This window comes from Hippoglossus stenolepis, chromosome 13, assembly GCF_022539355.2.
Source record: "Hippoglossus stenolepis isolate QCI-W04-F060 chromosome 13, HSTE1.2, whole genome shotgun sequence".
NCBI classification, from domain to species: Eukaryota; Metazoa; Chordata; class Actinopteri; order Pleuronectiformes; family Pleuronectidae; genus Hippoglossus; species Hippoglossus stenolepis.
The window spans coordinates 11785823-11813667 of NC_061495.1; the positions used below are offsets into that span (position 1 = coordinate 11785823).

At 41.2% G+C, this 27845-nt stretch overlaps 1 protein-coding gene across 5 annotated transcripts in view; it reads left to right on the plus strand.

The window, feature by feature from the left end:
• pkp4 (plakophilin 4) overlaps positions 1 to 27845 on the plus strand; it is a 76844-nt gene that overhangs the window by 27379 nt on the left and 21620 nt on the right. For 2 of the 5 annotated variants that reach the window (XM_035174416.2, XM_035174414.2), the window contains 7 exons: positions 4279 to 4391; positions 10005 to 10039; positions 13672 to 13803; positions 14181 to 14368; positions 15833 to 16418; positions 18890 to 18916; positions 25789 to 25959. In XM_035174416.2, coding sequence (XP_035030307.1) covers positions 4279 to 4391; positions 10005 to 10039; positions 13672 to 13803; positions 14181 to 14368; positions 15833 to 16418; positions 18890 to 18916; positions 25789 to 25959 — 1252 coding nt within the window. The remainder of the gene's footprint in view (positions 1 to 4278; positions 4392 to 10004; positions 10040 to 13671; positions 13804 to 14180; positions 14369 to 15832; positions 16419 to 18889; positions 18917 to 25788; positions 25960 to 27845) is intronic. The other 3 variants (XM_035174417.2, XM_035174418.2, XM_035174419.2) reach the window with 3 other exon arrangements.

A 27845-nucleotide genomic window follows, 5' to 3' on the forward strand; every position in this document is an offset into this window, starting at 1 on the left:
AATAATAATATACCGAAAAACGAGTTTGAATTACCCAATGATTGTACAACTGAGTATAAGCTGCAACCAATTTGTCAAGCCATAGGCAAGACCTTGAGAAGAGTGCTCCATGCAAGGAGCTCTGGACTGCCTCTAGTAAAGAAAACAGCAGGGTTATGCTGATGAGCTCGGAGCAGCTCTGAATATCAGAAGAGACAGAGACCTCTGTGACTTATGGCTGCAGCAGATGTCTCTCTTTGCTGTGCTTGATCAAGATCATAGACCTTCTAATCAGTATTAAAAAAGGCATCGCAATTAGTTTAGCTGTTTGTTTTTCCTCTTGCCCGGATGTGCCGCTGTATAATGAGAAGCTTGCAGCCCAAGATGAAGTCGCTGGACTCGAGAAGATGACACACTGCCAAACAAAACAATTGGATTATGAGATTAAAAGACAGAAGACGCATAAATGGTGGGCCAAGAATAGTGACATTTGCAGGAGCAGGAAATCTCCATCTTCATTGAAAAAGCAAACAAAACAGTTTGGTCTGTCTCTCTGCAAATGTTTAATCATATTTCATTAGCATATGCTACATATGCATGGTAATCTTATAGGCGTATGTATGTGTTTTTCTGTGGTAAACGGGTGAAGATGCATATGTTTGTCCTTCTTTTACTGTTTCAGTCCCATTTAAGCACCTTTTTTGTGAGTGTTTTTGAGTCAGAGCGGGGCCTTTTGCTCCCAGAATACATCCAGTGGGCGTGAACTGCATTTACATATTTAAATGTTCACATTTTTGTCCTCTCCTCCCTCTTTTAATGTGTGTTTCCATATGGATTGCCCTCCTCCCTTTGCACTTTCACAGCATGTTCTCTCTTTTGAACATTTGTAGCAGGAGTGATTTCAGATTTGTATCAGGAAGATTATGTTCGAATCATGTCTCCCTTTTTTTGCAATCTCTTTCTGCATGCATGTGCGGCTCTCCCTCTTCTCACTGTTATTCTGTGTCCTTTCTCACTAGTACAATACACTTAAGGCATAACCTTTTTTAAGTAATTTCTTTTGTAAAGTCACCCTTTTACCCTGTCATAATTGTTCACTATTGTGGAAAACGGTCATCCAACTTAACGTAAAATCATTTACCGTTGCATTTGTGAGAGAACAATTCCTATTGTTGGTGACCTTCAGGGTGTGTGTGCATTTTATGACGTTTTGGTTGAATCTGTTAAAGACTTCGGATAACCCCATCATAAAATTAATTCTGTGTCAAAAACAGCCCCTGAGTTGAACATGTCCTTCTCCCCCTTTCAATTTGCACATATCTACTGTTGAAATACAATTCACACACGTGTTACAAGGAAAGTAATAATGGAAACGGGGGATTGGTTGGAATGAAGGGCTGAAATTGGCAATTTTCATGTGACTAAATCTCTCAGCAGGGGTATTTGTCACAAGGAGGCTTGATGGATCATCTCTTTTTGTAAGTAAATCAGTGGTGTGGCCGCTCTGTCTCTGTCCTGCTCCCAGTATGTGCACTGTTAGCTTGTTGGTGTTTGTATCAGGGATAAAAAGACACTGGAGGGGATCCCCATTATCACTCCTGGAGAGTCTGCATCTTAACGCTGGCCTGCTTTAGGGTGATGAGTGATTAGAAAATAAAACTTACTTGATTATCTTTGGTTTACTCGAAAATTAGCCTTCTTTCTTAAAGGAGATATATTATACCCATATTTTGGTTCGTAATTTTAATTTGGGTTATTACTTAGAACCCCCTCCGATAAAGCCCAGCCTGCTCTGATTGGCCAGCGGGCACACACTGTTGTGATTGGTCAATTGTTTTGGGCCTATGCTACTAGCTGGGCTGCTGTCAAGCTTTAAATGACCACTGTGTAAGATTTAGTGACATCTAGTGGTGAAGTTGCATATTGCATGCTGTGTCTCCTGCCAATTCCAAGTGTGCAGAACCTATACATAAAAAAATAAAGGCTCTCTCTAGAGCCAGCACTCGGTTTGTCCTTTCTGGGCTACTGTACAAATGTATACTGAAACATTGCTGACTCCAAAGAAGAGGACCTGCTCCGGATGTACATTTAAAAGGGCTCATTCCAAATTAATAAAAGACAAGGATTATTTGTTTCAGGTGAAAATAATGAATACATAATTGTGAATATTATATTTCATTTCTACCGACCTATCCCCTCCTACATACTGGACCTTTAAGAGCAGGGCTTTCTGTGGAGGAGAGGAGCTTTTTAACTTTGCTGATCTTTTACATACATAAATAACCTATAACACTCCAGAGGAAAAAGTTTCTCCTTTAAGTATTAGACAATTAACATCATCATGAAGGAATTAAGTTATGAAGTTGTGGAATTTAAATGAAAGAAAGTGACGGTGACAAAAGTAGTTGCTCTAATTATTTAATTTTTTAATTCTGTGGTTATACCAATATAAATTCTAATGCATGTTATATTACAAACGCATAATCTCTGTTTGTGCAGATGGAATAAAATACTTAATAGTTATATAGTAATAGCAGTTTTTTTTAGCTTAATTGGCCTACACTAACGCAAACTAAAGGTATTTTCCCATGAACTCCAGTATAGAGCTTTGTGCTGCTTGTAAGTTAATCACTGCGGTTCAAGTGCCGTTTGTCATTTAAACTTTCTGTTGGTATTTTCTAACTGATTCCAGCCTCACCACATCTGCACCGTAGTGCCGTATCTGCTGTGGTAAGTTGCTGTTAATGCAAACTTAACATTTCCTGCAGATGATTTCCATTAAAGGCTTTCCACCGATTAACCCTCTGAGGCTTTTTACTATATATTCAAACTAGATGGAGGCACATTGTATTTGTCCTGAATGGATTACCGTTCCTCTGTTAGCTGCACTACAGTTGACACCGATATTAGGTTTGATAGACAAGGTGTGAACATGTTCTGTGCTAATTTGTCAGCAGGTTGTTTTTAAATATTTCATAAAGGGAAACTTATCAGAGGATACAGCCACAGTGAGCTGCAGGCTTTTTTCTGTGGTTTGTGCAAGTCATCACAACATCAAACCTCCACCACACCGTGAAGGTAACAATGACTTTTACTGCACCCTCCCCTCCTTTTTATATTCAGCTTAATAATAAAAATAATATATTTTAGGCGTCTTTGACACAAACATTTCTTTTGTTATGAATACAAGTCTTATCTTTTCTCATTTGCACCCTGCACACAGCACAAGATGTTATCTGGGTGGCTCGTGGCAGTGCAGGGGTATCCCAGCCACATGAACAAATGTCATTACATGAAGGAAACTGGTCCAAGCGGTTTTTCTTTGCTCCTGCTCCCTCTCACTGCAGTCAAGATTCACATATCCACAACCGAGGCGGAGGAGAGCGGTGGAGGGTATGAACGCAGAAGTTTGGGGGAGGGGTGAGTAGAGCGTGTCTGTAGCCTGGAGGGAAATCTCAGTTCACCCTGAGGGAACATTGGGAGAGTGAGTGTGAAAAGTAGGCTGGCCTCTAGCGCTGTAGGGTGACTAAACTTCCTCAGACAGGTTACAAAAGAAGCTGGTGTGTGTGTGTGTGTGTGTGTGTGTGTGTGTGTGTGTGTGTGCATGCGGCGGTTGTGAATGTAATTGACCGTGGTAATGGACATTACATGGGACAAGGCCCTCTTTCTACCATCTGTACATGGACTTATGGTGAGTGAGGCCCTACTGCCAAGGTAGTGGTGGTGTGGGTGAATTGAAAATGTATCTCCATGGTAGGAAAATGAGTGTGTGAGTATCATTATTCCATGTAAGACCCTTTGCTTGTCTTATCAATGTTATGATCCAGTGCCTGCAGCGATAGAGCTGTGCAAGTAATAGCGTCGCTCAGGCCAGATAATTAGTCAAATGCTGATTTCTGCTCAACTCCCATAGGAACACTGCCACCAAGGCTAAATAGCACCAACTGAAGTGGTGCTTGTCTCTTTGTGTGGGCTGGAAAAATAGCAGTACCATATACCGTATGCGTATGCGTGTGAGTGTGTGTGTGTCTACTCCTAAGTTATGGGATGTAAATATTCTCTGTTTTTAAGGTACTTGTCAGCAAACATTTTTTTTTAGATTCAGCTTGTTTGCTGTGCTTTTAGCTTCTGTTTTATGCAAAAATTAACCCACAGGCCACATTGCAGCCCAGAGGGAGCTGTCAAGCTGTCAACCTGCTACTCTCCCATTGACTTCACATTTGTCGTATCTGTCAATAGAAATCCGTAAAGTTCTCTCTAAGGAGAATGTAAATGTTTTTTGTTGTTGTTTGTGCTCAGGAGCTCCAGTTTGAGCGGCTAACCAGGGAGCTGGAAGTGGAGAGGCAGATTGTGGCCAATCAGCTGGAAAGATGCAGACTTGGGGCCGAGTCGCCAGGTGATGGTAGCAGCAGGTAATGAGAAGACACACACACACACACACACACACACACACACACACACACACACACACACACACACACACACACACAAATCTGCAGTCCAACACATGGCTTTTTCATCCTTCACAGCAGTGGCCATAGTCCATAGTGTAACCTTATGGCATAGTGAGGAGCAACCCAGTGTGCGTAAATCTGTCCTATTATTTTAAAATACACCAAATTGCTTCAGTGTTATAAGCTAATAACAAACATGGTCATATCAATTTAAATAAGCAGATATATATATAATAAGCAAATTGACCCAAGCTGATACAAAATACAACATATATACAACTGACTCTGTAGTCAATATATCAAGCAAATGTTTATTAGTGACAGCAAGTGAATGTGCATGATAGCAGAGTGTTGTTTGCTCAGCGAAGCACTGCCGTCAGAGTGAAAGAGCTCTGGAGTTTGCTCTGGGAATTCGTTCCCACTTCATCAGCTGAGACACCAGGCTGCCTGATCATCACACCTCAGTGACCACACATTCTGTCCTATCTACTGTGGCTCAGACATGTCAGGTTCATTTGTAGAAAGCTCAATGCCAGTGGGCTCCACAGGCCTGTCATGAAGCAGGTTTGACACCAGTTTTGTATCATCGCATAGTTTGGTGGTTTGTCTCAGTGTCATTTGTCAGCGGCACAAATGATGTGAAGATGCACTGATATACAAGCATGCTGTTGACTTTGGCCAATAACAGCTTTGAAAATCTATAACAGTATCTCTCCAGCATTTTTTATACTGCTGATATGTTTACTAATGGTTTTCCATTTAATTTGACACCTAATGCGTCTGTGAGATTCGATGTATAGTAAAAGTATCATTGACAAAGAGGTTTTAGATAAACAAAAAATTGATTTACTATGGCTGCAACTCTGAGAAAGGTCTCCCAACATCATAATAAAATGGTCTGAGACGTTATGCATGGTTTTAATAACGGTCTTTCATGCATTCTGTTGTATTGGCAAGTGGCCAACGCCATTGTGAGCATTAATAATTGTGTGCTGGTTTATCTATGTCCCTGCAATTACCACTGTGCTTGTGCTTCAAACAATAGTGACTGAAACTGAGCACATCATGTTGGAGTTGGAGCTAATAAAAGTTAAACAGTTACTTTTACTGAAATTCCTGTAACGCAATAACGAGAAAAGATGTTGTAGGAGATAATGTGTATGACGTTTGGGCTGATTGAGGCAGAAGAAGGGGGAGTTTTATGTGCAGAATAGAGAGTGGATGAGTCGGGCCGGGTTTGGACAATCATTTTCATATGATATTTGGGTCGGGGTTCTATCGCGTTGGCTGGGCTATCTTCTTAAATTTTGCCTGCATCAGAAAAAACCTCAGGTTCAGGTCAGGCTTGATTCGTCTTCTCTCTGGCTCACTCGGCATCAGACAGAAAATTGCAGCCTGAGCCACTCTCTAGTGCAGACTAATTGCAGTCGATGTTATCTCGGGATGTGTACAGCAGACAGCAGATTCTATGCTGATGTATGAATTTTTCTTTTTTGACTACTTATTTGTAGCCCAGTGGAACAACTGCACCTAATATGATACATGAAAATCTCACATGTACACTTGTTTATGAGCATGGACTCATATCTTAAGAAAATAGAAGTGTTATTTTCATATTGTTGACAAATGGCCCTCTGCATTCACTCTCAAGTAGGCTTGGAAGCACTTGGGTTATATGTGGATACATGACACTTGGTCTAAAAAGGGTCTGTAATGGAACTATGTGATTTCTGTCTGGCTTTGTGATAATAAGCCCTATATGCCCTCACATGATGGATTCTTGCTCTTCAGCCTGTTTACCTGCAAAATACCCCCATCGAATACCATCAGTTTGCAGTTCTCAGAAATTACAGCGTCCATTTCTCCTTCTTTTTTGGAGAGGAGCAGGTAAAGAGCTGCGTCAAGTGCTGTGGAAAAGGTCTAGACACCGAGTATCTGAAAATAATACACAGCCTATTTATTTCAATTCCCTCTTGAAAAAGAACAGTTATTTGTTTTGTTTTAGCCCATAGTGTTCGTGTATATGGCAACACCGTGATCATCGTGAAGGTGACACACTATTATCCTATTATATGGATTGCATTGTCCGTTATATTCCCTAGATTATTCTTTCACAATATGTCTAGTAAGTACTAATACAAAATTATTGATGGTTGAAATGTGAATATTTTCAATTTAAATTCATTTATAAGGAATCGAGGAGCCATTTTTTAAACTCGGACACTTTACCTACTTAGCCACTGGAAGAACCAGCATCTAAATTTAGCTCCTGAGCCAAAGTTCCTTACCTGCTTTCTATTGGCCCAGGAATTATCTGAGTGCAATTTGTTGTTCAGAGCTGATTAGTAAATCAAAAGCCTTGAGGCCATGCATCGTTCATTCTCACAGTAAGGACGAGCATCAGAGTCAGGTGGAAGACGAATCAGAGGTAAAATAATTCTTGGTGTTTTTGTTGGAACTATAATCAGAGTTTGATTGCATCAAAGCAGCCCCAAATCAGATCGAGACACTTGTTGCTGATGCAGGAATAGGGTTTTCAGTAAATCCTTGTGTTGAGATTAGTTGTTGATAATCCACTATGTAGCTCTGCAATCTGATTTCTGTTGTCATTCATATTTTTTTTTGTAGCAGATGTCGTTCCTTTCTCTGTTAAAAGTTGAGTTTGGATTTATGTATTTCAGATACAAACCACACAGTTAAAAGTATCTTTATTTCACCAAGTTTTACTGTTGCCACAGAGAGAGGTACTCTCTGTGTCATAGGTCTTTGGCATGTAAATGGACACACTTGCAAAAGCTTTCAGAAACACTGGTAAAGTTTGAATAATGGCAAAGTAATCTCTCCATTAGAAATCTGCATTTGTTATCCAGGTTTATTCTAATCATATTGTACGACTAAGTTTCCCCTGCAGATCTTGTTTTGAAAATTAGGTCTTGGCCAGAAGTTGTTATCACATTTGTCAAATCCATGTAAACGCATCTTTTCTTCTCACTGGGGGGCCCGTTGCTCCCCTCCACCTCCCACAGATCCTATAAAGAAAACATGTAACACCATTTTCACACCTATTTTAAAGCCAGAGATGGACAAATGAAATGGCTACCACTGGAGATTTGTGTGTGAATGGAGATTAGCCTTAACCGTCGAGGTCCCACTGTTTGGGCTCAATAGCTCAGCAGGATGACAGCAGAGGTGACAGGACACTTAAGGATTGTGATGGAAGTCATTACATTTCATGACACCTCTAGAGCTGACCACCGCCCTTTTATTTCTGCAAGCACATAGAGGGGAGGTGGTCATGACCTCTGGCAAAACTCTTTAAAAGATGCAACCTCCCACCCAGCCCATCTCTGACTAGCCAGAGGGGTTGATGGGGAATTAAGTATCCCATTAGGGTCAGACCAGTTCTTTATCAGCATCTTCAGTTTTACAGTCACTCCACAAAGCCCTTTACCCAGGCAGCCTGTCGATATGCAGCATGCACAGCAGCGCATCACCGTCATGGTATCCATTCTTCTTCTTCATCTGCCGTGGTTCAGTGGAGCACAACTCGCCCAACTTCCTCTTTTTTTAATTGCCTGCGTGCTCATTAAATTCAGAGAGCTGGGGTTCTTAAAGCTCATTGAGTGTCACCTTAGACATTTGGTGCTTGATAGCAATGTCCAGCAAATAATGAAAAGAGTTGGAACACAGCTCTGATGTCTCCTGCTTGGCCTCTGTCATAATAACCAGTCTTGGAAAAAAATTGCTCTGTGTGACTTTCTTCCCCCTTAAGTCAGAAAGTATTTTCAGAGGTACTTACGTAAGCTGAAATGATTAGGTGGCTATTAAGATGTTCATGTATGATAGCTCATGCCTGCTCTGCACTAAGCTATAACCATTTCAGTGCAGTGCATTCCCTTGTTTACAGGGAACAACCCAGTCTGCCTGCCCTAATGCTGACCTGTGTGAGATCTTATGGTGGCTTTCTGGCATTTTGTGGAACCAGATGCATGATGTGCTGCACACACACAGTGCTCTCTTGATCAATCAGTTTTGACCTTGAATTCCATATTTTTCTTTAAAACAAAGGAAGAAGATTGATTCGTGAAACTCTGAGTTAAGAGATGGACAAAAAAGCATTATATTAAACTCAGTGCATCAGAGCTCCATTCAAAGTAGCACTGGGATGAAACTGGTACAGTATGCGCTATAATTTTCTCCCTGCCTCCTCCTTGCCTCTTGTCTATATTAACACCTTAACTGCAATAATTAAGTGTAAGGTTTCTGTTGTGAAGGGCAAAGCTGGATTTATACCAATGCATACAGGGTTATAGTGCACCTAGTGGAGGTTGGTCTCATTTGGAAAAGAGATTGGAGTTTAAAACCCAGGGTCAATATGCAGCATCTGAGAATTCCTTTGAGATCCTTTTGATATTTGTGCCATAGTGTACTTGATGTCTGGTTTTATGTCGTCTTGCGATGAGCTTGATAATAAGTCTGATTCTTGTTCTTCTGATCCAGGTCTGTTCATCATCAATCACGACGCACCAGCACTAGCATTGTTTTTTCTGACAGGTATCATTAGTGTTGCGGCCCCGTTCAGACCTGGCATAAACATCCATCTCTGTCGATCAGATCACAAGTGGACAGCTTTAATGGCCGGTGTGACACATTCAAGACACATTTAGGACACTTCTGAGATCCAAACACTCCTTTGGAGGTGGTCTCCGACACATTCGTCATGCTATGTGAAAACAAATGTGTCCCGCAACCACTTTGAAGGATGCTACAGTTTCTCAATGTTTCCCATACATTGATTAATGTGTGGCCTCTGCCACAATATTAACACTGACCGCCAAATATTGATTCTCTATTTTTTTTTTTTAAATTAATGAAATCTTACTTCATAATAGTGCTGCTTCAAACACATGGGTTTTCTCAGCTCCTCCTGGCTCTGCTCTCGCTCTCTTCACCTCTAACACTGACATATACACACACACTTTCTTTCTGACTGGACCATGACTCTCCTGCATTATTCTCTGGAGACTGAGAATCTCTCTCAGATTCTCTTTGTGCTTGTCATTCACTGCCATACAGGATTATGTCAGGATGACATGAGTGTTTGTTAATGTACTGAATGATCACCTTTGATTTACTCCCGGGGCTTGTCTCTGTTGTCTATTAAGTATCAGCTTCCATTTGATCGTAATCATTTCCCAAATTGGGATCAATTAACTACATCTATCTATCTATAATCCATCCCCTGGCTTTTTGCACATTTCAACTTAGGGTGTGAAAAACAGACTCCAGTTGCACATTTATAGCTTTTTGTCCAGTGGTGAAGGGCCCTCAAACAAAATCATTAATCTGTCACCAAAGGCACCTTTAATTCCTGGTAAACACTGAAATCTCCACTTTGCCAGTATACTCTGGCTCTTCTATCTCAAACACAGTGATTAAACTGTATATACACGGCTGTGAAAGAGCAGTTGAGTCCCAAAGGTGTCTCTTCCACGTGATTTCACTCACGTCATTCAGTGTGGTGTGTGTGTGTAGTACATGTATTCACTTTTTCATCTCCTGTTTTCACAGCTCCTCTGAGAAGTCCCTGCCTTGGAGAAATGCAGGTATGTCAACTTGAACACTAAGATGTTTGGATAGCTGTCCCTCTTCCTAACACAAGCATGCTTTGCATTGCATTCAGATCATGAAATGAAGCAGTACCACAGTTAATTGCGGGGGGCAGTGTAGCCAATAGTTCAAGCCACAAGGAAGACATTTCAACAATGGTGGAACTTTAGCATCTGTATGATGTTAATTCGCCCGGGCAGAGTTATCACATTATAACCGCCTTCTGCACCGTCACCATGTTTGTCAGAAGCTTTGACTCCTAGTGGATGTATTGCTTAACAACCAAGCCAACATGAAGGACACATGGAAGTATGTGTATTTTTTTTTTTCTACCACCTCGCTCTACACCTAATGCTACACCTCAACCTAAAGATAAACAAACCTCCTAATGCGTCATAACATGTAAAGGCAGCTGAAATTGGCCTAGACAATACTGCTCAGCATCACAGTGATTAAAAAAAATACACATGTAACATCTGGAAAGCAAAACCTTTTTGCTTTGTGCTTCTCAATTCTCTTTTAATATTTGCAGAGAGGACCTTTTGTTTTTCTGTACAGGGTTTGGCTGAGAGTGTGTTTCTGTGTGTGTGCGGTGCAATATAGGCATGTTTTATATTATCACAGTTATCATTGCTAACAGGAGCCTTTTTAAGCACACTTACAGTCATGGACAGCCTGAGGCGTATTCCTGTTTTAATATTTATTTAAGCTACTTCTGCCCACTCACACACAACACCGTCGGTGACTGGGGGCTGAAGGATTTCTCACCGACCACTTTGGTCTGTTTGTTTAGCCCACATCCTTGAAGGATCTTTAGGAGGGAACGGATAATGAATTGAATTTACTAATGTTTTTCATGGCTTATTAATTCGATTCTGGAACTTAGTGAATCTCTGCAATGGTCATTAATCTTTTATTGTCGATCCCATCAGACGAGCCCATGGGGGGTTTAGTTGTACATATGCTCTGGGAATATTAATACTACACGCTTTTCTCATTTGCTGCCCGCTGCCCATTTCCTTGCTGAATGTATTTCATTAGTGTTGGAACAGAGCTGAGGACTAATCACAATCGCTTTGTATTGATTTCTCATTGTACTGTAGATGATAAATGATAGTCAGATGTGGTAATGTATTATTTTTTTCCCAATCTAAAGGAATTTAAGTCTAAATGTGCGGCGCAGAGCGTAATGGGCCACGTTTTTGTCTGTGAGGCTTATTGAACTCATAAGCCACCATGCATATGACTCCACTCTCTGAGTGTTTGGGATAGAAGCGTTACTGTGGAAATGAGCATGTTGGCCCCCGGGCAATGTCAATGCAGTCACACACCCCCCCGTCCATCGAGAATAGAGGACAAACCTCCTGAAATGAAAACTTTCTTTCCTGTCTTGTTTTGTGTAGCCGCTTCTTCTTTTACAGACGTGCATTCTGTCAACACACTGGCAGCTTCATGTTAAAAAAGGACCCTGCCAATTTAATCAAAGCAAACGCAGCCATCTACCTTCTTATCAAATTTATAATACCCCTTTTTATACAAATGATGTGCAAGACAAGAGCCCTCTGACTCTGGATTTGAATTACTGAAATTCTACTTAAGATTGCTTTTGGAAAATATTCTTTGAAAAGTTAATAGATGATTAAAAAAAAAGAAGGTATTATAGCAGAATCAGTACGTAATTGTGTAACTTTAATTTGTTATCCAGTAGCAGCATTAAAACACACTCAGAAGTGAAATGCAGATTTTTCTCTATGAGGCCAATAATTGTGTTTGTGTATTATCTACACAATCTACACATCTAAGCATGCATTTGCAGATTAGTGTTCACATGCACTACACGTAACTCACACAGTTACAGATTTGTTCACGTTTCCAAATCTGTTTATGCACAGATATGGATTAAAATACAGTTAGTCTATGTGCTTACAATTTATATTTTCAACTTTATCAACGCTCCGCTCTTTTATGTAATGTTACAACCTCACTCTGTTCTATTATTTGTGGATATAGGTTTTGAAAATTCAGTTTCTGCATTATTTTCCAACACGGGAATCAAACCTTAAAGTGGTCTGGAAACACAGTAAAGCACAGACAGGATAACGTGAGAGAAATGGGAATTCAAGTCCAGATGAGACGCAGACAAGCTGATTGTATGGCTGGTGCTGGAAGTCTGTGTGAACTGGACACTATATATAGTTTTATAGAATAAATTATTAATATACAAGAAAATGTATTAGGGGCCCTCACGGTGCTGTGACAACTACTCATCCTGGGTGTGTATCAGGAGTGTTAATGTCATTTGAGAACAGTCGACATGGAGTTGTTACATATGGGAAATTATTGTTATTATTTGAGGCCAGTAATGTTTGATCATCAGCTTGGGGGGGAAAGGGTTGTGTCTCTCTGTCCTCTTGGTGTTTCTCCCTCTATTTATTTTCCTCTTCTGTTCCGGCCTCTTGGCATCTCATTTATCAAACCGGGTCAAGGCTCAGTATGAAAACCCTGAGGTCTTAAAGGACGCACAGAGTCACTGCTAGAATATAAGGAGACAAAAGACCTTTTGATGTTACACTTAAAGAACACAAATGCTGGTTCATGTGAACTGTAAATACTTAAACAGGACTTGTATTACACACATACAATTTGTATGAATTTAAATGCAATCTCTCTAGGCTAAAAAAGCGAATACAAACAACTTACAGACAATTGGGTTATGTTCTTTCACATATGAAGAAAACAGCAGGCGTCTTCTATATGTATGGCTCCTATTTTTAAGTTCTACTAAGGGGCTGGCATGACAATTTCAGCAAAATGTCCAGAGGTCCGTGCATGTCTGCAAGCAGCATAAATATAAATAATAAACTATTCCAAAGCTTTTTGACGGCTACAGAAAAAAAAATTGCCTTTACCCTTTAACCTCAACAGGGTTATGTATTAAATTGAAAATAGCATTATTGAAATGCAATCAGCAAGGTGTCCTGCACTGATGACCTGCTCACACCAGGCAATGCAATACTTTTAAATGGTTAAACACTCCGATATCCAGATGTAAGAAAGCGGGATGTCAGGTACTAGGCCTATATGTACAGAATTCAACTCTCACTCACCAGCTGACTGGGCAGGATATGAAAGACCCCGGCAGCTGTGCCCCTCCGCTTGCTGCCATTGTTCTAGTGATTGCAGAGTAACCCATTGACAGTAGTCACGCTTAACTAGATTGTGATTATGGGGAAACATTGTGCACAGGGACATTAGAGGCCTAAGTCAAGTTCCTGTTTGCCAAACTGGTTGTTGCCACCACACATACAGAGGGCGGGATGAAGGGGAACGTTAGAGCAGTTAAACTATTCGGAGCATGGCCGCATACACTGTTGAACTACCTCGCCAACCCAATTTCGCTTCCTAAAATTAGTATGGCAGTAAAATTGAATGACTCGAACACAGGCGTGGAACTAATGTTGCAGAAATTATTGGCTGTTATTGTTTCTTCTCAACTCCAAAAATCGTCGGCGACTTTAATGACTATTATAATCTTCTCCGTCTCAAAACTCTGTAACCGTTTCACACTCAAAGCTCTTTCTCTTTGTCTGACTCCCCTGCTCTGCTATGCTCTGCTCTGCCTTCCCAGATGCCTCCGCCTCCGGGGACACAAAGTCTCGGGTGACTGACAGTTCCCAGTCGCCCAGCTACCGCATCAGGACTGAGTCAGAGCAGGTGTCTCCGTATTCCCCGGAGCAGTCCTCCCTCCATGAAAGTGAGGGTCTGTTATTGCCTTCTCACCATCTTCTGCACTGCGTTTTTTTTCTTTCTGACTCACGTCTTTGTTTCCTTGCCTCAGCATTATCCCACTACATTTATATGGAAATTAATTGACGACAAACTGTTTCATTACTTGTCTCTTGATAATACTTTACATAAAATCTGTGTTTGTCTTGCACTTTTTTGCTGAACAATGTGCCATGGTACATTGAAGCACAGGGTGGTAGAACATTTATCCTCCTGCAGTGCCATTTGTCAGTAGTGATGTCGTCTAGGTAAATGTCACATCTATTATGAAACCATTTGTGATGTCCATCTCATAAACCTCTGACCCTTTGTCCTCCTCTCTCTGCCTCTCTTTCTGTCACTCTCTCTCAGGGTCCGCAGTGAATTCACGTAGCTCCACTCAGATTAACTCGTACTCGGACAGTGGCTACCAGGATGCCAACAGCGGCTATTTCAGTGGCCAGAACCTGGGCAAGGCTGAGCTGAGGATGCAGCACTCCTTCCCTGGCGCTGGCACCCTGATGAGGAATGCCAGGGCTGAAGGCCAGGCTTCCACCCAGGTACTGGCAGCAACTGCATCCACAACATATTGCTGTCGTCATAAATATAAAATGTATCTTTAAAGAGTTATTATCTGGATTACTCTTTATTAGGAAGAGGTGTACACCTTATTCATGCAATTATCCAAATAACTAGTCAGCAATGAATAAAATCATGTAGATACAGGTTAGGAGCTTTAGTTAACGGTCTGCCAAACATCAGAATAGAGGAAAAAGGTGAACTGATCCCATAATTGTTGGTGCCAGACGGGCTGGTTTCATTATTTCTGAAACTGATCTCCTGGGATTTGCATACACAACAGTCTCTAGAGTTTTTACTAAGAAAGCTGTGAAAAACAAAACATCCAGTGAGCGGCAGGTCAGCAGACAGAAACAAGCTGTTGATGAGAGAGGTTACAAAATGACAGAAAGGCTCCGATAACTCAGAGAACCACTCTCAGGGTGCAGAACACGTAAAATGAGCCACTGCAGCACCAGAAAAGCATGATGGGTTCCGCTTCTGTCCGCCAAGAACAGAATTGTGATTAATGATGAATCTGGATTGAGACATGCAGATGGTCGGGTCAGAAGTTCCAAAGCTCTAGGACCTGCCTTGTGTCCAGTTGGTGGATGTGATAGGCTGTGGGTAATCATCGAATCATCGCTTGAATCCCACAGCCTATCAGAGAAGTGTTGCTGACCATGTGCATTTCCTTTGATGCCACAATGGCTAATGGCTACTTCCCGCCTGTTAATGCACCATGTCACAAAGCAATCAAAGTCATCTCAAATTGGTTTCATGAACATTACAATGAGATCGGTGCACATCAGCGCTTTTCCCAGTCATCAGATGTGAATCCGATGATTGATGTGGCAAAAGGAGAGATTGTGAAGAAAGCAAATCTTCAGAAATGATTTGATGCAGTTATGCGGACATGAAGAATGGATATATTCAACGTGCCACAAAGAACTGAAGCTGTGTTGACAGCAAAGGAAGAGCCCTTCTATCCAGTATGAGCATGGTGTTTCCAATAAACAGGGCTCACAATGTTAAAGAGCTCATGAAATTGAATTAATAATTGATTGAAGTTTTAAATTAATGACAAAAAAGAGAGACACCAGAATTGAATTGAGATGTTTCCTGTGAAGATAACAATGTGAAGTTTAAAGACACCGAAGGTTCACAGTGTTCTGAGCACAACAACGTAATGATGCTTCATATGGCAAAGTACACAGAGACCACTGGGAAACCAAATTGCTCTATTGTACGCTGTAGACACAAATGGAAAAGAGAAAATGATTGTGGCCTAGAGTAAAGTCATGTCCTGTAATGAATTGGTTTATTTAATGCTGTGTTATTTAGCATGTCATTCCCATTACTCAGGTAAAGTGAAGTACAACATGATTGTTAATGATTTTTATGGCTCCTTAAGGACTGAAGAAACAAATGCATGAAGCCATATTGTTTTTTTCCCTCACTTGCAGGTTCCAGCAGTCACAACAGTAGTGCCTGGCCGTGCTATGCGGAGGGTAAGCTCAGTGCCTTCTCGCTCTCACTCGCCAGCCTACGCCAGCAGTATCTCCCCCTCCCGCGGCTCCCTGCGTACCTCACCTGGCAGTGCCTATGGCTCACCCATTGTAACTGAACCCAAACCCCTCTCCAGCATCTTCTCCACAACCTTGCCCTCTGCCCAGCGGATCAATACCACTACAGCCTGCGGTGGAAGCAGCTCACCCTACTCGACCCAGAAAAACTCCCCCGCTGCACTGCGACGCGTGGGCTCCACGAACTCACGATCGGGCAGCGCTAGCCACAACACCTCGCCCTATCAGGCGTCCGCAGGGTCCTCGTCAGGCCGCATGGGCTCTCCTCTTACGATGATGGACAACATTAACCCCCCGCTAAATAAGCAGCCCACCCACTCGTCATCTCCAGTCAGGGCTAGTATGACTGCTGTGCCCCAGCACTACAGCTCCACCCTTCCCCGCTCCATGCTCCACAGCACTGACCCCTATGGACCCCAGAGTTATGACATTTACGAGAGGATGACGCGACCTGACAGCCTCACAGGTGCTTAAATACACACACACACACACACATACACACAGACACACTAATCAGAGTGTATCACCTCAGCAGCCTGTTCAAACTCGATTAGACTCTTTCATAATTTAATAGGGAATTATTCTCAAATGACTTGCAGCGTTTTGTCTGCATACAACTGTAAGAGCAGTTGCAGTAGCTATAGAAAACACATTTAGTCAGAAAAGAATAGATAGTCTTTTGCTCTTTGCCCTGCTGTCCTTTTTTCCCATTGGCGCATAGCTCTGTCAATAAGTGTGTGTGTGTGTGTGTGTGTGTGTGTGTGTGTGTGTGTGTGTGTGTGTGTGTGTGTGTGTGTGTGTGTGTGTGTGTGGGTGGGCCAAGGCCGAGCTCCCTCATGTGGACTCAAAACATGACCACAGGAGGAACACACACTTTTAATATCATCCAAATGATTCCTCAAGTTATTTCCATTATTAACACTGTAAAGAGACCTTTTTCCCTCACAACAGAAAGGCCTGAGCTTCAACATAGTTTTAATTCAAGTGATTCATGTAAGACGCTTTCATTTTATATACATTACTTCTGACTTCTTGAGCAGGGGATTTCTACTTAAGGCTGTAAATATTTGGACAGTGATACATTATTCAATTTTTGTGGCTCACTGCTCAGCATACTCAACCAGAGAGGAAACAGAGATTGTGAGGTCAGTGGTTCTGCTGGAGGGCAGCCAAAACATAGTTTCTGAGAGAAGACAAATATTAGCTCAAATAGTTTAATACACTATGGATCGTAGTTAGTTTTGCTGTTGAGAATAGACTCTGAAACAAATGTAGGAGTTTATATTTAAGATAATATGTGACATGGTAACACTACTTACTCTGACAATGTTATTATCAATCTCAAGCTTCCAGTGTGCAGTTCAGTTCACGAGTGACTTTACTGTATCTATAACCACACCAGACAGTGATGTCACTTGTGTACTCCCATACATCGGAGTACATTTTAAAATTTCTGAAGATAGGTGAGAAGTTTATAGTGTTTGGTGTTTATTCAGAGATCATTTTGGTTTGAATTGAGGGTTGCAGCAGAATACCAGAGTCACAGTTTACCATAGTATAAAAAGTCATGGTTACTCCTTTCCTACAACTACTACTCCTGCATTATCCTTGCATTCATTAACCTCTGATTTACACACACACACTAACGCACACACTCAATGACTTCGGCCTGACCCCATACAGAAACATACAAATAAATTCACACACCTCGTTGGGCTGTGGGAATTAAAGGTACAGAGAGGATAGAGCACCTTTAGTTAAATGGAAAGCGTTTTTATAATCAGTACATCCACTTATGATGGAATTTCTCACAACTTTTTACAAAATAATCAGAAAATTAATCAATAATCAAAAGTATTATTAGTTGGAGTTGGACACAATTGCTCAAAAATGCTTCGACTCAACCAACTACAACAGTGAAATCCTTCTATTATATTTATATCATAATGATCTAATGATACTTACACATACTTTTGCTTAATATCTACAATGCAGGACGTTTTACCTGTGAAACATCAAGGTGCCATGAATCTGTGATATCTTCAGGGACATTTATCTTACCCTATTATCAGGTTAGATAAGTAATGACCAATACAACAATAAATACATGAGCATGTGTACCTGTGTAGAAAAATAGAAAAGGGTAGAAGAAATCATTTCCACAACACATAATGAGTTCCCTCCAAATCCATTATTTTAATGAGTGCATTACGAAGACTATGACCACTCAGGAAGGGAAAATGAGGTTACTGTAATATGTAGGTGGGGTCTGAAAAACAGGGGCCCTCTGTACTGGTTTGACAGTGTAAGGATTGGGGATAGGCATTTGTTATTTAGAACAATTGAGAAGATCTGGAAAAATCCAAAACAAACACTGGCTAATGTTTTCTAGTTTTGTTTTTCGAGCCAAACACAAATCTTGTTTGTCCGATTAGATTTGCAGATAAAAAGGCTTTGAACTACAAGTAGTCCACAAGTAAAATTATGAAATCACCTGTAGCACATGTGGGTAGATTCAGCTGCCAGTCCGGTTTGTTGACATAATCAAAGGACCTCTGTGCTGTGTAAAGATTTTGTTTTTACAACAACATGATCATTTACTCCACCACACAATAACAAGTACATCTGATAAGCAAGTTGGTCATCTTGGTGTTTCACAATATCCGTACAGCGCCACAGTAAAGTGGATTTTAAGCCATTATTTCACAACTTTCATCATAGACACCTCATAAAAAACACATAGGTTCTAACTTCTGTGACCTCAGTGGTGGGTGCGGCCATGAATGAGGGACATATTACACTTGATTGGTGGGGAAAGTAAATGTCTCTTCCACTTTCCCTACAAAACCCCCGAAGTGAACAAGCCTTAATGTCAAGACCTACAAGGTTAATGGGCTGTTTTCTGCTTGAATACATGCTGCCTGGGGAAATGCTCAGATGCCCTGGTTGATGATGCCATTCAAGGTGAACATTTTGATTTGTTGTGTCACATGGGTTTCCCCTCATCCTCGGTGTACTTTGTGTGTTTGGTGCTGCATGTGCATGTGTGCCTTTTGTTTGTTGTTGGTTGAACCTGATATTCCTTAATAACCACTGCATGTGCACGTGTTTAGTGTGTAGTGTGTAGTGTTATCAGCATTAAAGGTCACATCCTGCCGTGTGGTTTTACTACGGGCTCTTATCGCTAGGGTTGGGCAATATGGGCAGGAATATTATCACAGTATGTTTTATGTTATTGATCTGTTGGCAATTACCTCGATACACATTTAATACCACTATGTGTTTTTAATTGAAACAATGCAGTTAAACATTTTAGAGTGAGAGCCACCATAGTGGTTATACAGGGCAATGAAGAACCACTACATTCAGGCTCCTCCTGTCTTATCACAGTTAATTGTGCTGCGCTTAAGATGAAGTCAAATTGCAATTCTCATCTGCTCTGGCCAGGATACTTCTGTTGCGCATCCCCTTACATTGTTAAAAGCCAAACTTACATATTCCCAGTGTAAAAAGAATCCTTACATTCCTATTTCTTTATTTATTCAAATATGTTTCGGTGGCTGGATTATTTAACAATGACAAATTTGTGCGTAAAGCAACAATTACATTTTTACTCTCTCCTCCATCTCCCTGTATTGTATTGTATTGTGCACAGAGCTGATAGTGTTGCATTATATTCAAAAGATAACTTTTGTGGGGAGAAACTGAAAAGGGGTCTGATATGACATGGAGGCCACTTTCTCATATACTGGAAGAGACTATTTGTGTTTCCCATCCTTGTTGACACAGGTTGTCGGTGACAGATATCAATCAGCTCTTTATCTGAACTTGAACCATGTTTGAATAACGTTGTGTGACCCCTCTCCGCCAGATGTTCCTCCTCTTTTCGGGTCATTTTAGCATCTTAACAGTCGCCTGTTTTCACATAATTTTCCAGGGTCTTGTAAGTGGGTGGTTAGGGCAAGGTGCATTTTATTTCTTCCTGGATAGTTCCTACAAAGTACAAAAAATCAGCAACCGACTGTTGTAGCCCGATTGGAATATTGAATCTTATTTTGTGATGTAGAAGAATTTTTAAGATTGTTTTATTGTCTAGTCCTACTATGCTCACAAATACGTGCTCCTGCTGTGACTGATGATGTCTCCAGCAGACACAAATGGATTTTCAGTCCCCGTCCTCTGAGTGGACTGAAACACCAGCCTAGTTTTCTCCCTCTCTCGCACCTCCCTTATCTTCCCCTTATTCCCCCGTATTTCCATCTCACTCTATTCCCTCTTCTGTCTCCCCTTCCTCTCGCATACATTTCACTGGAGCTTTGTCTCTGTCACAATAATTTGTCACAAGTGTTTGATCAGCCATAGTAGAAGGAAATGGGATGATCACACGATCAGGCTCAATGGCAAACATTTGGCAAATGCCATCCGACAGCCTTGCGTTGATATTGTAGCTGTTGGTTATTTTCTGTCAGTATCTATCAGAAGACGTTTTACCTCCTTCCCTGGACTTTTTTTATGCCTCGTCAAACATTTTGTTTCCTGTTTTCACTTCCAAAGACTTGAATCCCTTGTCCTTTGTTTCCTTTCTCCTCCTCTCAGGTCCCTCCTCTCTCTCTCTTCCCTCCTTCTTTTGCTACCACCCACCTGGCTCTCCAGGTGCACTGGCCATTGGCAAGCAGTCATGCCTTCCCTCTGCTGCTGAAAAATGAAGACAAATTCTGCCAAATAATATGCTCATTGTGCTTAACGTCCATTTCAGGGCAGAGTGGAACAAGGGAAATGGCACATTTGCATGTTTTGAGTTCTCAATCTAACAGCCAAGCCACCACGGTAGCTTCAACTCTATTTTTACAGCTAGTTTCACGTTTATGTATAACAATTTTCTGGTTATTACGCCGATTCTCCAGTTTGTTTGGAAAGGGTTTTTGAAAATTATTTTAGTTGAGGAATGCAGTCAGCTGCATTCGTTTAAGTGTTTGTTTCTCCAGAGCGAGCGAGCGAGCACCACGCCGCCACCGCCCTTCATCCAGACTCTGCCAAGTACAGTCTGTTAAAGCCACGGTGAGAGGGCTGAGGGGGAGAATTAAATGACTATAACGCATCAGGAATGTGGGCCATTTACTCTCAATAGACAGCAGTATGTTATTTCTCCCTGACAATTTGCAGATGCTTTTAGAAGTGATTGCAGCCCCCTCCATCAGGGGAGCCGAATAAAGAAAGCAGACGGATTAGTCTCCTCTAAGGTTGTTTGAATGTTTGCTACTTCCAGTAGCAGGCTGCTGAGGGGGAGAGATACAGTATGCATGAAGGCTCCTGTGCCTGGAAGATTCTGTCCCTCGCACTCGGTCACAGCTGTGCCAAAAGCCCCCGTTCATGTGGCCGAGCTTTACATGGGATCCGGAGTCTCTGGTGGTCCTGGACTGGCTCATTAACCCTCTTTTCATTTTCATCCTTTCTTTCCCTCCCCCTCTTATATTCTCTCTCAGCTTTTTTTTTTGCTCAGTGGTCTCCCGCCCTTTCTTGCGTCTTTCCACTCCCCCCCTCTCTCTTCATATCCTCGCCCCCTTCAAACCTTTGAACAAGAGAAGCTGAACTGATTTCCTGCCAAGCCGCTGCTAGTGGCTATTGTGTGCACTGCCACAGAATGAAAGGGTTCTTGGGCTATTGAGTGTGTCACCACAGCTCACATTGGCAGCGCTATTCTGTTTTACTTTATTTTAGCCCCCACCATGCACAGCAACATACCATCTGTTTGTTAATTTGTTATACATGGTTAAGTTTAACCTGTTAACCTCCATTGTGAGTCTACAGTATATATGTGTCAGTCAAAATGGTTTATTACCTATTTGTCTGTTTGATATGAGGATTATGCTAAAATTGCTGAATTGATTTCCATGAAATTTGGAGGAGGGGTTGGACATTACCCTTGAATTTTGGAGCTGATCCAGAACTGTTTTTTTTTTCACTTTCTCTAACATAGCGAGGTAAGGCCTTGGTGGAGGTATATGATCACAGAACGTTGTTTAAGTGTTGCGAAAAATTACGAGAGGGAACACAGATATTAGCCGCTCTTAAAACAGCATTAAAGGGATTTTTCCTCTTACTAAATTGAATTTGAATAGCAGTTGTGATGGCTCAACAGTCGGTCTGCAATGAAGTGAAAGCTTTTTGTTCAAAATCTCTAATAATCTTGTCAATAACTTCTATCAAATTGTTCGCACTATACTCGTTAATAGGACAAAAGCAAAACCTGACAAGGACACACACTGCTCACACCTCAGGTCAAGGTAATGTGTTGTAGGGAATGCTGCGTGTATATTTGAATGAGGAGAAAGCTCAACCAACTGAGTCGAGTTAACCCTAAGTTATCCCCAGAGATTCTCCCCAGCCTCCTAGTTACCACTCCGCAACTAGCTGGTCATGAAAATATTCAGTACCAATATACTCTAAACTGTTGTATTCCCTCAGAAATCAGTACGTAGTCTGGACTACATTCTATCTTTAATAACCATTAATCATTAATGTAGTTAAATGATTCCCTTACCCATTCATTATGTAGTTAGAGGTTAGCAGCGCCTTTGACCAGCTGCTTGATGCCAGCCCAGAGCTTGGCTTCTTAACCACCGAAGACTTGGTGCTTCAAAGGTAAGCCTCAGGCGGGCTCACTATCTACATCTAAATTCTTCCCTTGCTGTGCCCCCAAAGGCCTGTGTTGCCCCCAAAGGAGGCAAACATGCTTATTTATTAATTTCCTCTGTCTCAGACTGTGACAAGAATCCCTCATTTAGCTGGTTCTGCATGGCAGCAGCTGTCTGCGCCTGAGCTCATGCAGCTGGAGAGGACCCAAGCGATGTTTGAGGCTCGCGAAATGTGCAATGAGCAGTAAGTTGCCAACTGTATACCGGTCCACTGGGATTCACTCTTGAGTGAGCTTCACCAATGTGAGGATTTACACAAACATGGGCGTGCTGATCAAGAAAATCTGCAACTTTGTTTGACAAACAAGGGAACTGAAGAGATCAGAAATCTCTGTGTCTTCAGTTCTTCTTCAGCTTCAATTTAAAGGGTAGTCCACAGCCCATTCATGCTACCTGTAGAACTTTATCAACATAATCTACTTTTTTAATGAAAAGGGGTTTGTCAAGTCAAAACTACATTTTGAGCCCTGAATCTGGGGCTGAATGTATTATGTTGTCAGGATGTGGTCCCTTTTCAAGTTAGTTTGGTAGAAACTTTGCAACGTTTAACCATCTCCTCCACAGCAGTACTCAAATTAATGGGGTCATTTTCATCCACTTACTCCTTGTTTTTCCCCTTAATTCTTCTTTGTTTTATTACAGTTTTATTCTACCTATTTGAAATGCCCCGTGTACTCCACTCCTTGTCTCTGCTAGCCCCTTCCCTTGATCTGAGGAGAGTGGAAACCAATTGCCTCTTCATACTGTCAGCAACAGGCTTCACTTGTAAGCTGTAACATGCAGGACGTTCACACAGTCACAGCTAAATGGGCTTTTAGGAACACATGGCTGAGCTGAATGTCAGTAATCAAAGCAGAGTGTCTGTACTGATCGGTGTGGGTGTTGCACCACATGCTACTATATGCAGGGGTGGAAGAAAACTAATCACATTTACTTTCACTAGTATTACTTGTAAGTTTTTTTTAGTACTTTAATTACTTTGAATAAGAACAAAAGCCAATGCTGAAGTATGCAAGTAAATAGGTTGTTCTGTAATATATTAATTGTATCATGTAACATTATCATCATCATCATATATGTTTTCCTTGACACGGTAACTCAGAGTACATTTGAATCCTACTTTTACTTGAGTCAAATATTCGAAACTATATGTAAAATAATTATGTTGTGGTTACAGTATCTGGCTGTTACAGTTAATATCCTTTTCTCTTCTCGATTAAATTTTGTAATGAGTTATTTTAACGTATCAGTGAATTTATTTTTCCTAAAAATGCAGTAGCTTTATTTTCTTTCTACCTCTCTACATTAAGAGCTGTATCTGAACAGCAAAAATCTGAATCTGAAACACTTTTACAAGAGGCAAGTTGTTTAGAGGAGACACAATATGCTCATGTTCAGATTCATAATACTCATTTGGGTTATTACTTGAGAAGACTGCCTCACTAGTGGCTAGACAAACACAAATGGGGATTTCAGTACTCTGAGGTTTGACCTAAACTCGAGAAATGTTAAGAATGAAAACATCTGAAGATGTATTCTCTTGAAGAGAGAACACAGATGCAGTATGTGCTTTGTGTGCATTGAATAAGTTTAGTTATTTAGATTCTGCTTTGGTAAGAGATGAGGGTGTGGAGTCTCACTGCCTGTCTTGTCTCCTTTGCATCCAAGTATTCAGAGGATCAAATAATGCTGTTACCTCATTTTGCTGTTCGTGTCTCACATCCGCCCAGAGTCTGAGTCAGAGAGGACTTGCTGCTTCATGCTGTCCCCACAGCCTGTTGTTATAGTGATCTGTCTGCAGGGGAGTTTTAATTGCAGCACTCACCTGTGTGTTGCTTGTTCTCAGCCCTGGCAGGTCAGCCTGTTGCTGATTAGAGGCTCAGGCTGCTTCCTGTACCACACATTTCCCAACATCTGCTCTGATTGGTTCACATTCATGTTTGCTCCGGTTTGGTGGCCCATTAAGTGCAGTATTCACTATATGCTCCTGTCTATTTGTTTCCCACAGTTAAAAGAGCACACCAATGCAAAGTTGGCGCAGGTCTATATCAAACGCAAGCTCAATTTGTGTGTCAAGAATTTAAGACAGACTTACTGTGGCAGTGGTTGGCTTGTAGTTGTGGTCATCTTTCCATAATGTTCTATACAATAAAATAACAGACTAAATTATAGTTATTTCCTCTCATATTGTGTTACTCAGCCTCCCAGCCTTTACAGTGCATGGTCTTGAACAAAGTCATCTCTGTGTGTCAAGCTTATGTAACCAGATAGAGAATTGGAAAATAAACAAAAAATATCTTTTTTTATTAAATTTCTAGTTGGGATGAGTAAAATCAAATCAAGAGGAGAATGACATGGTTTGTTATTCTACTCTCTCATACTTACTGTTTACCACTAGAGTGCGATTATAGTGTTTGGGTCGTCCTCATGTCAACTCCATGTAATGTGGATTAGAAATGATACATGCTATTGTAAATAGCTTTTAATTTTTATTTAGTTAATTTCTCTTCAGATTTGGCAGAAACCTCACTGTCAGACACGTAAAGGGTCAGCAATGCAATAGTATATTTTTATTTATTTTCTTACCTTCTATTCTTGTTTCTGTTAATTTCCATAATTTATTAAAATTAATTCTTAGACCTGATCCTTGCTTGAGAGAGGTGACGGTGAACATCAAGTCTGCTTTTTTTTTGGAAGGGTTGCATTACTGTTGTATGATAATGCAGTGCAGACTTTGCAGATGTAGGTGAACTCCATTACCATGCTACAGTGGCAACAATTAAAGGAGACGTTTTGCTTAATATGATTGAAAACCTAACTCATGCGAGTATCAAGTCTCTTAAAATAGATTTTCACAATCATATTAATTTAATAAATTAATTTAATATAAAACAACCCTACTCCACCCCCATGTTATAATCGATGCTGCTAGCCGGAGAGAATTGGAGCAAATAAGCTGGAAGTCATTCAATGTCTTGCTCACTGACAGTTTGACATTATACAAGACAGTTGATTAACATCTATTTGTCTTACAGGCTCCAAACCATTTATACCTCACTTATAAGTCTTGTCTGTAGAATCACTGGACCAATTTGTGACTAACTACATATCCACTAACCACTCTTCCATGCCCCTCTACAGGAATACGGAGCTCATACGCCAGTCAACACAGCCAGCTGGGTCAGGACTTAAGGTCCGCCATGTCCCCAGAACGCCACATTGCGCCTATCTACGAGGATCGAACTTTCCAGGGCCCGTTGTACCGTAGCCCCAGCCACACCCAGCAGGGCACCCTCTACAGGAGCACCTCAGGTTGGTCCCGCCTTATTATTTGATGAAACCCCATTCAGGGGTCTGGACCAATGGAACAAAATGTAGTCCGATCAAAAGAGGTTGTCCCGGTCTGGATTCAAACTGAGTTGGTTGTTGGCAGTGTGAAAAGACTTGTTTGGATAGGTTGGACTTTAGTCAGAATTAAACAATTGGTGAAGGGATAGAAGCGGAAGCAGCACACAGGATTGCTTGAAGTCTTCTGAAGATATGTTTGGCATTGGAAGGAATTAACAAAGTGAAGCAGTTCATTCATTTTCTCAATTCAAACAGAAAGAATACTACCCGCCATATTGACAACACACCAATGTCAGACGCACGGCCGTCTACAAACCAATGAATGTCAAGTAAAGGTAGATGCAGCCCACGTAGGTGACGACAGGACATATCTGTACCTTACAAAGCTCTTTAGTGCGCTCCCTGAATTACAACGTGAAACCAATAACTAACCGGAAAATGTAAACAGTGTAACAAAGACATGAACCTTGCTTCTGACTTTCAGGTATGAAAACAAACTTTAAGTTTTACCTTTCAATAGAAGTGGAGTCTGCATGATCATATTAAACACTAATCAGAAGACTGTATGTTTGGAGGATTTGATCCACAATATGCAATGTCCTCATAACAATCAATGTCATTTGGCTGCTAGCTTTTTAGCACAACCTGTTTTCAATTACAACAAAACACAAGAGGAAGTTACAATAGAGGTTATCGCCCTACGGACCAGTGCCAGGCCACAATAGTCAAATTGTACTATTTGCTGCCTGTCAGTGCGGTCATTACTTTGAACTTGATATTGTCTGTGTGATTTTGATCTTAAATTCATCTTCAGTAAACAACATACTCATTATCTCATTAGATGCTACATCGTACTGCAACTGCAAGGCTGAAATTTGTATTAAATAAAAATATATATTGGGAATTTCAGCGTTGGAGAGGGGGAAGTCATATGATTCACTAAATGAGGTATATTTTGGTGATTGCTCTCCCCCTGTTGGATCAATGCTGTCGAAAAAAAAATGTCCGCAGTGAGGAAATTGCTGCTGTCGAGAAATAAACAACACAGTGTTTTGTTTTGAGTGTGTGACATATCAGACTGTAAATTATTCCCAAACCTACCAGAAACTCAATTTAGTTTCCTTTTTTACCTCCATTTTCTCTTTATTGCTGGTGCTGTCTCTATATCTTTATGCAGCGCCGTCATGCAGGTTAAGATAAAACACTTTTCAAAGCAATTCTTCCCTTGTAACGTTTATTTTATTTTTTTAAGCAGACACATTTTTGCATCAGAAGTACTTTTATTTTATTCATCTTGCACAGATGAACCTTTTGTCTTCCATTTAATTAGGGACCCTTGACGTATTGGTTTATTGTCTGTCTTGGGGAGCACCATTTAGCGTCCTTTAGCGCAACATGTTTTATCTCCTTATTTTTTTGCTTTTGCGTTCTATTTTCGTCTCAGTCACTCTCTCCTTCACTGCCGCCCTTCCCTCCCTCCCTCCACTGTGAGACAGAAAGGGTGAGACATGAGTTAATAGGCAGGTACTGATATGTCATCCTGCCACAAAGAGGTCCATTACGTGCGTGTCGTACTGAGAATGAGAAGAAGGATGTGGGGGCCAGGGGACAGCTTGGTTACCCACATCCACTGTCTCCTCTCCGCCAGCTCTCCTGATGTTGGCATTCTCCTCTCATCATCCCGCCTGCGTCGGACACACATGCTTCGTTTGCACCGACGCACACACACACCATTCAGCCCTATCTCCTTCAGCACACCGGCGACCTGCTTAGACCGATGAGTTCACTAATAAATGCTATTGATGCAGCAAAGAAGCCCCAGCAGACAATGAGCAATGTGTTTACGCCGG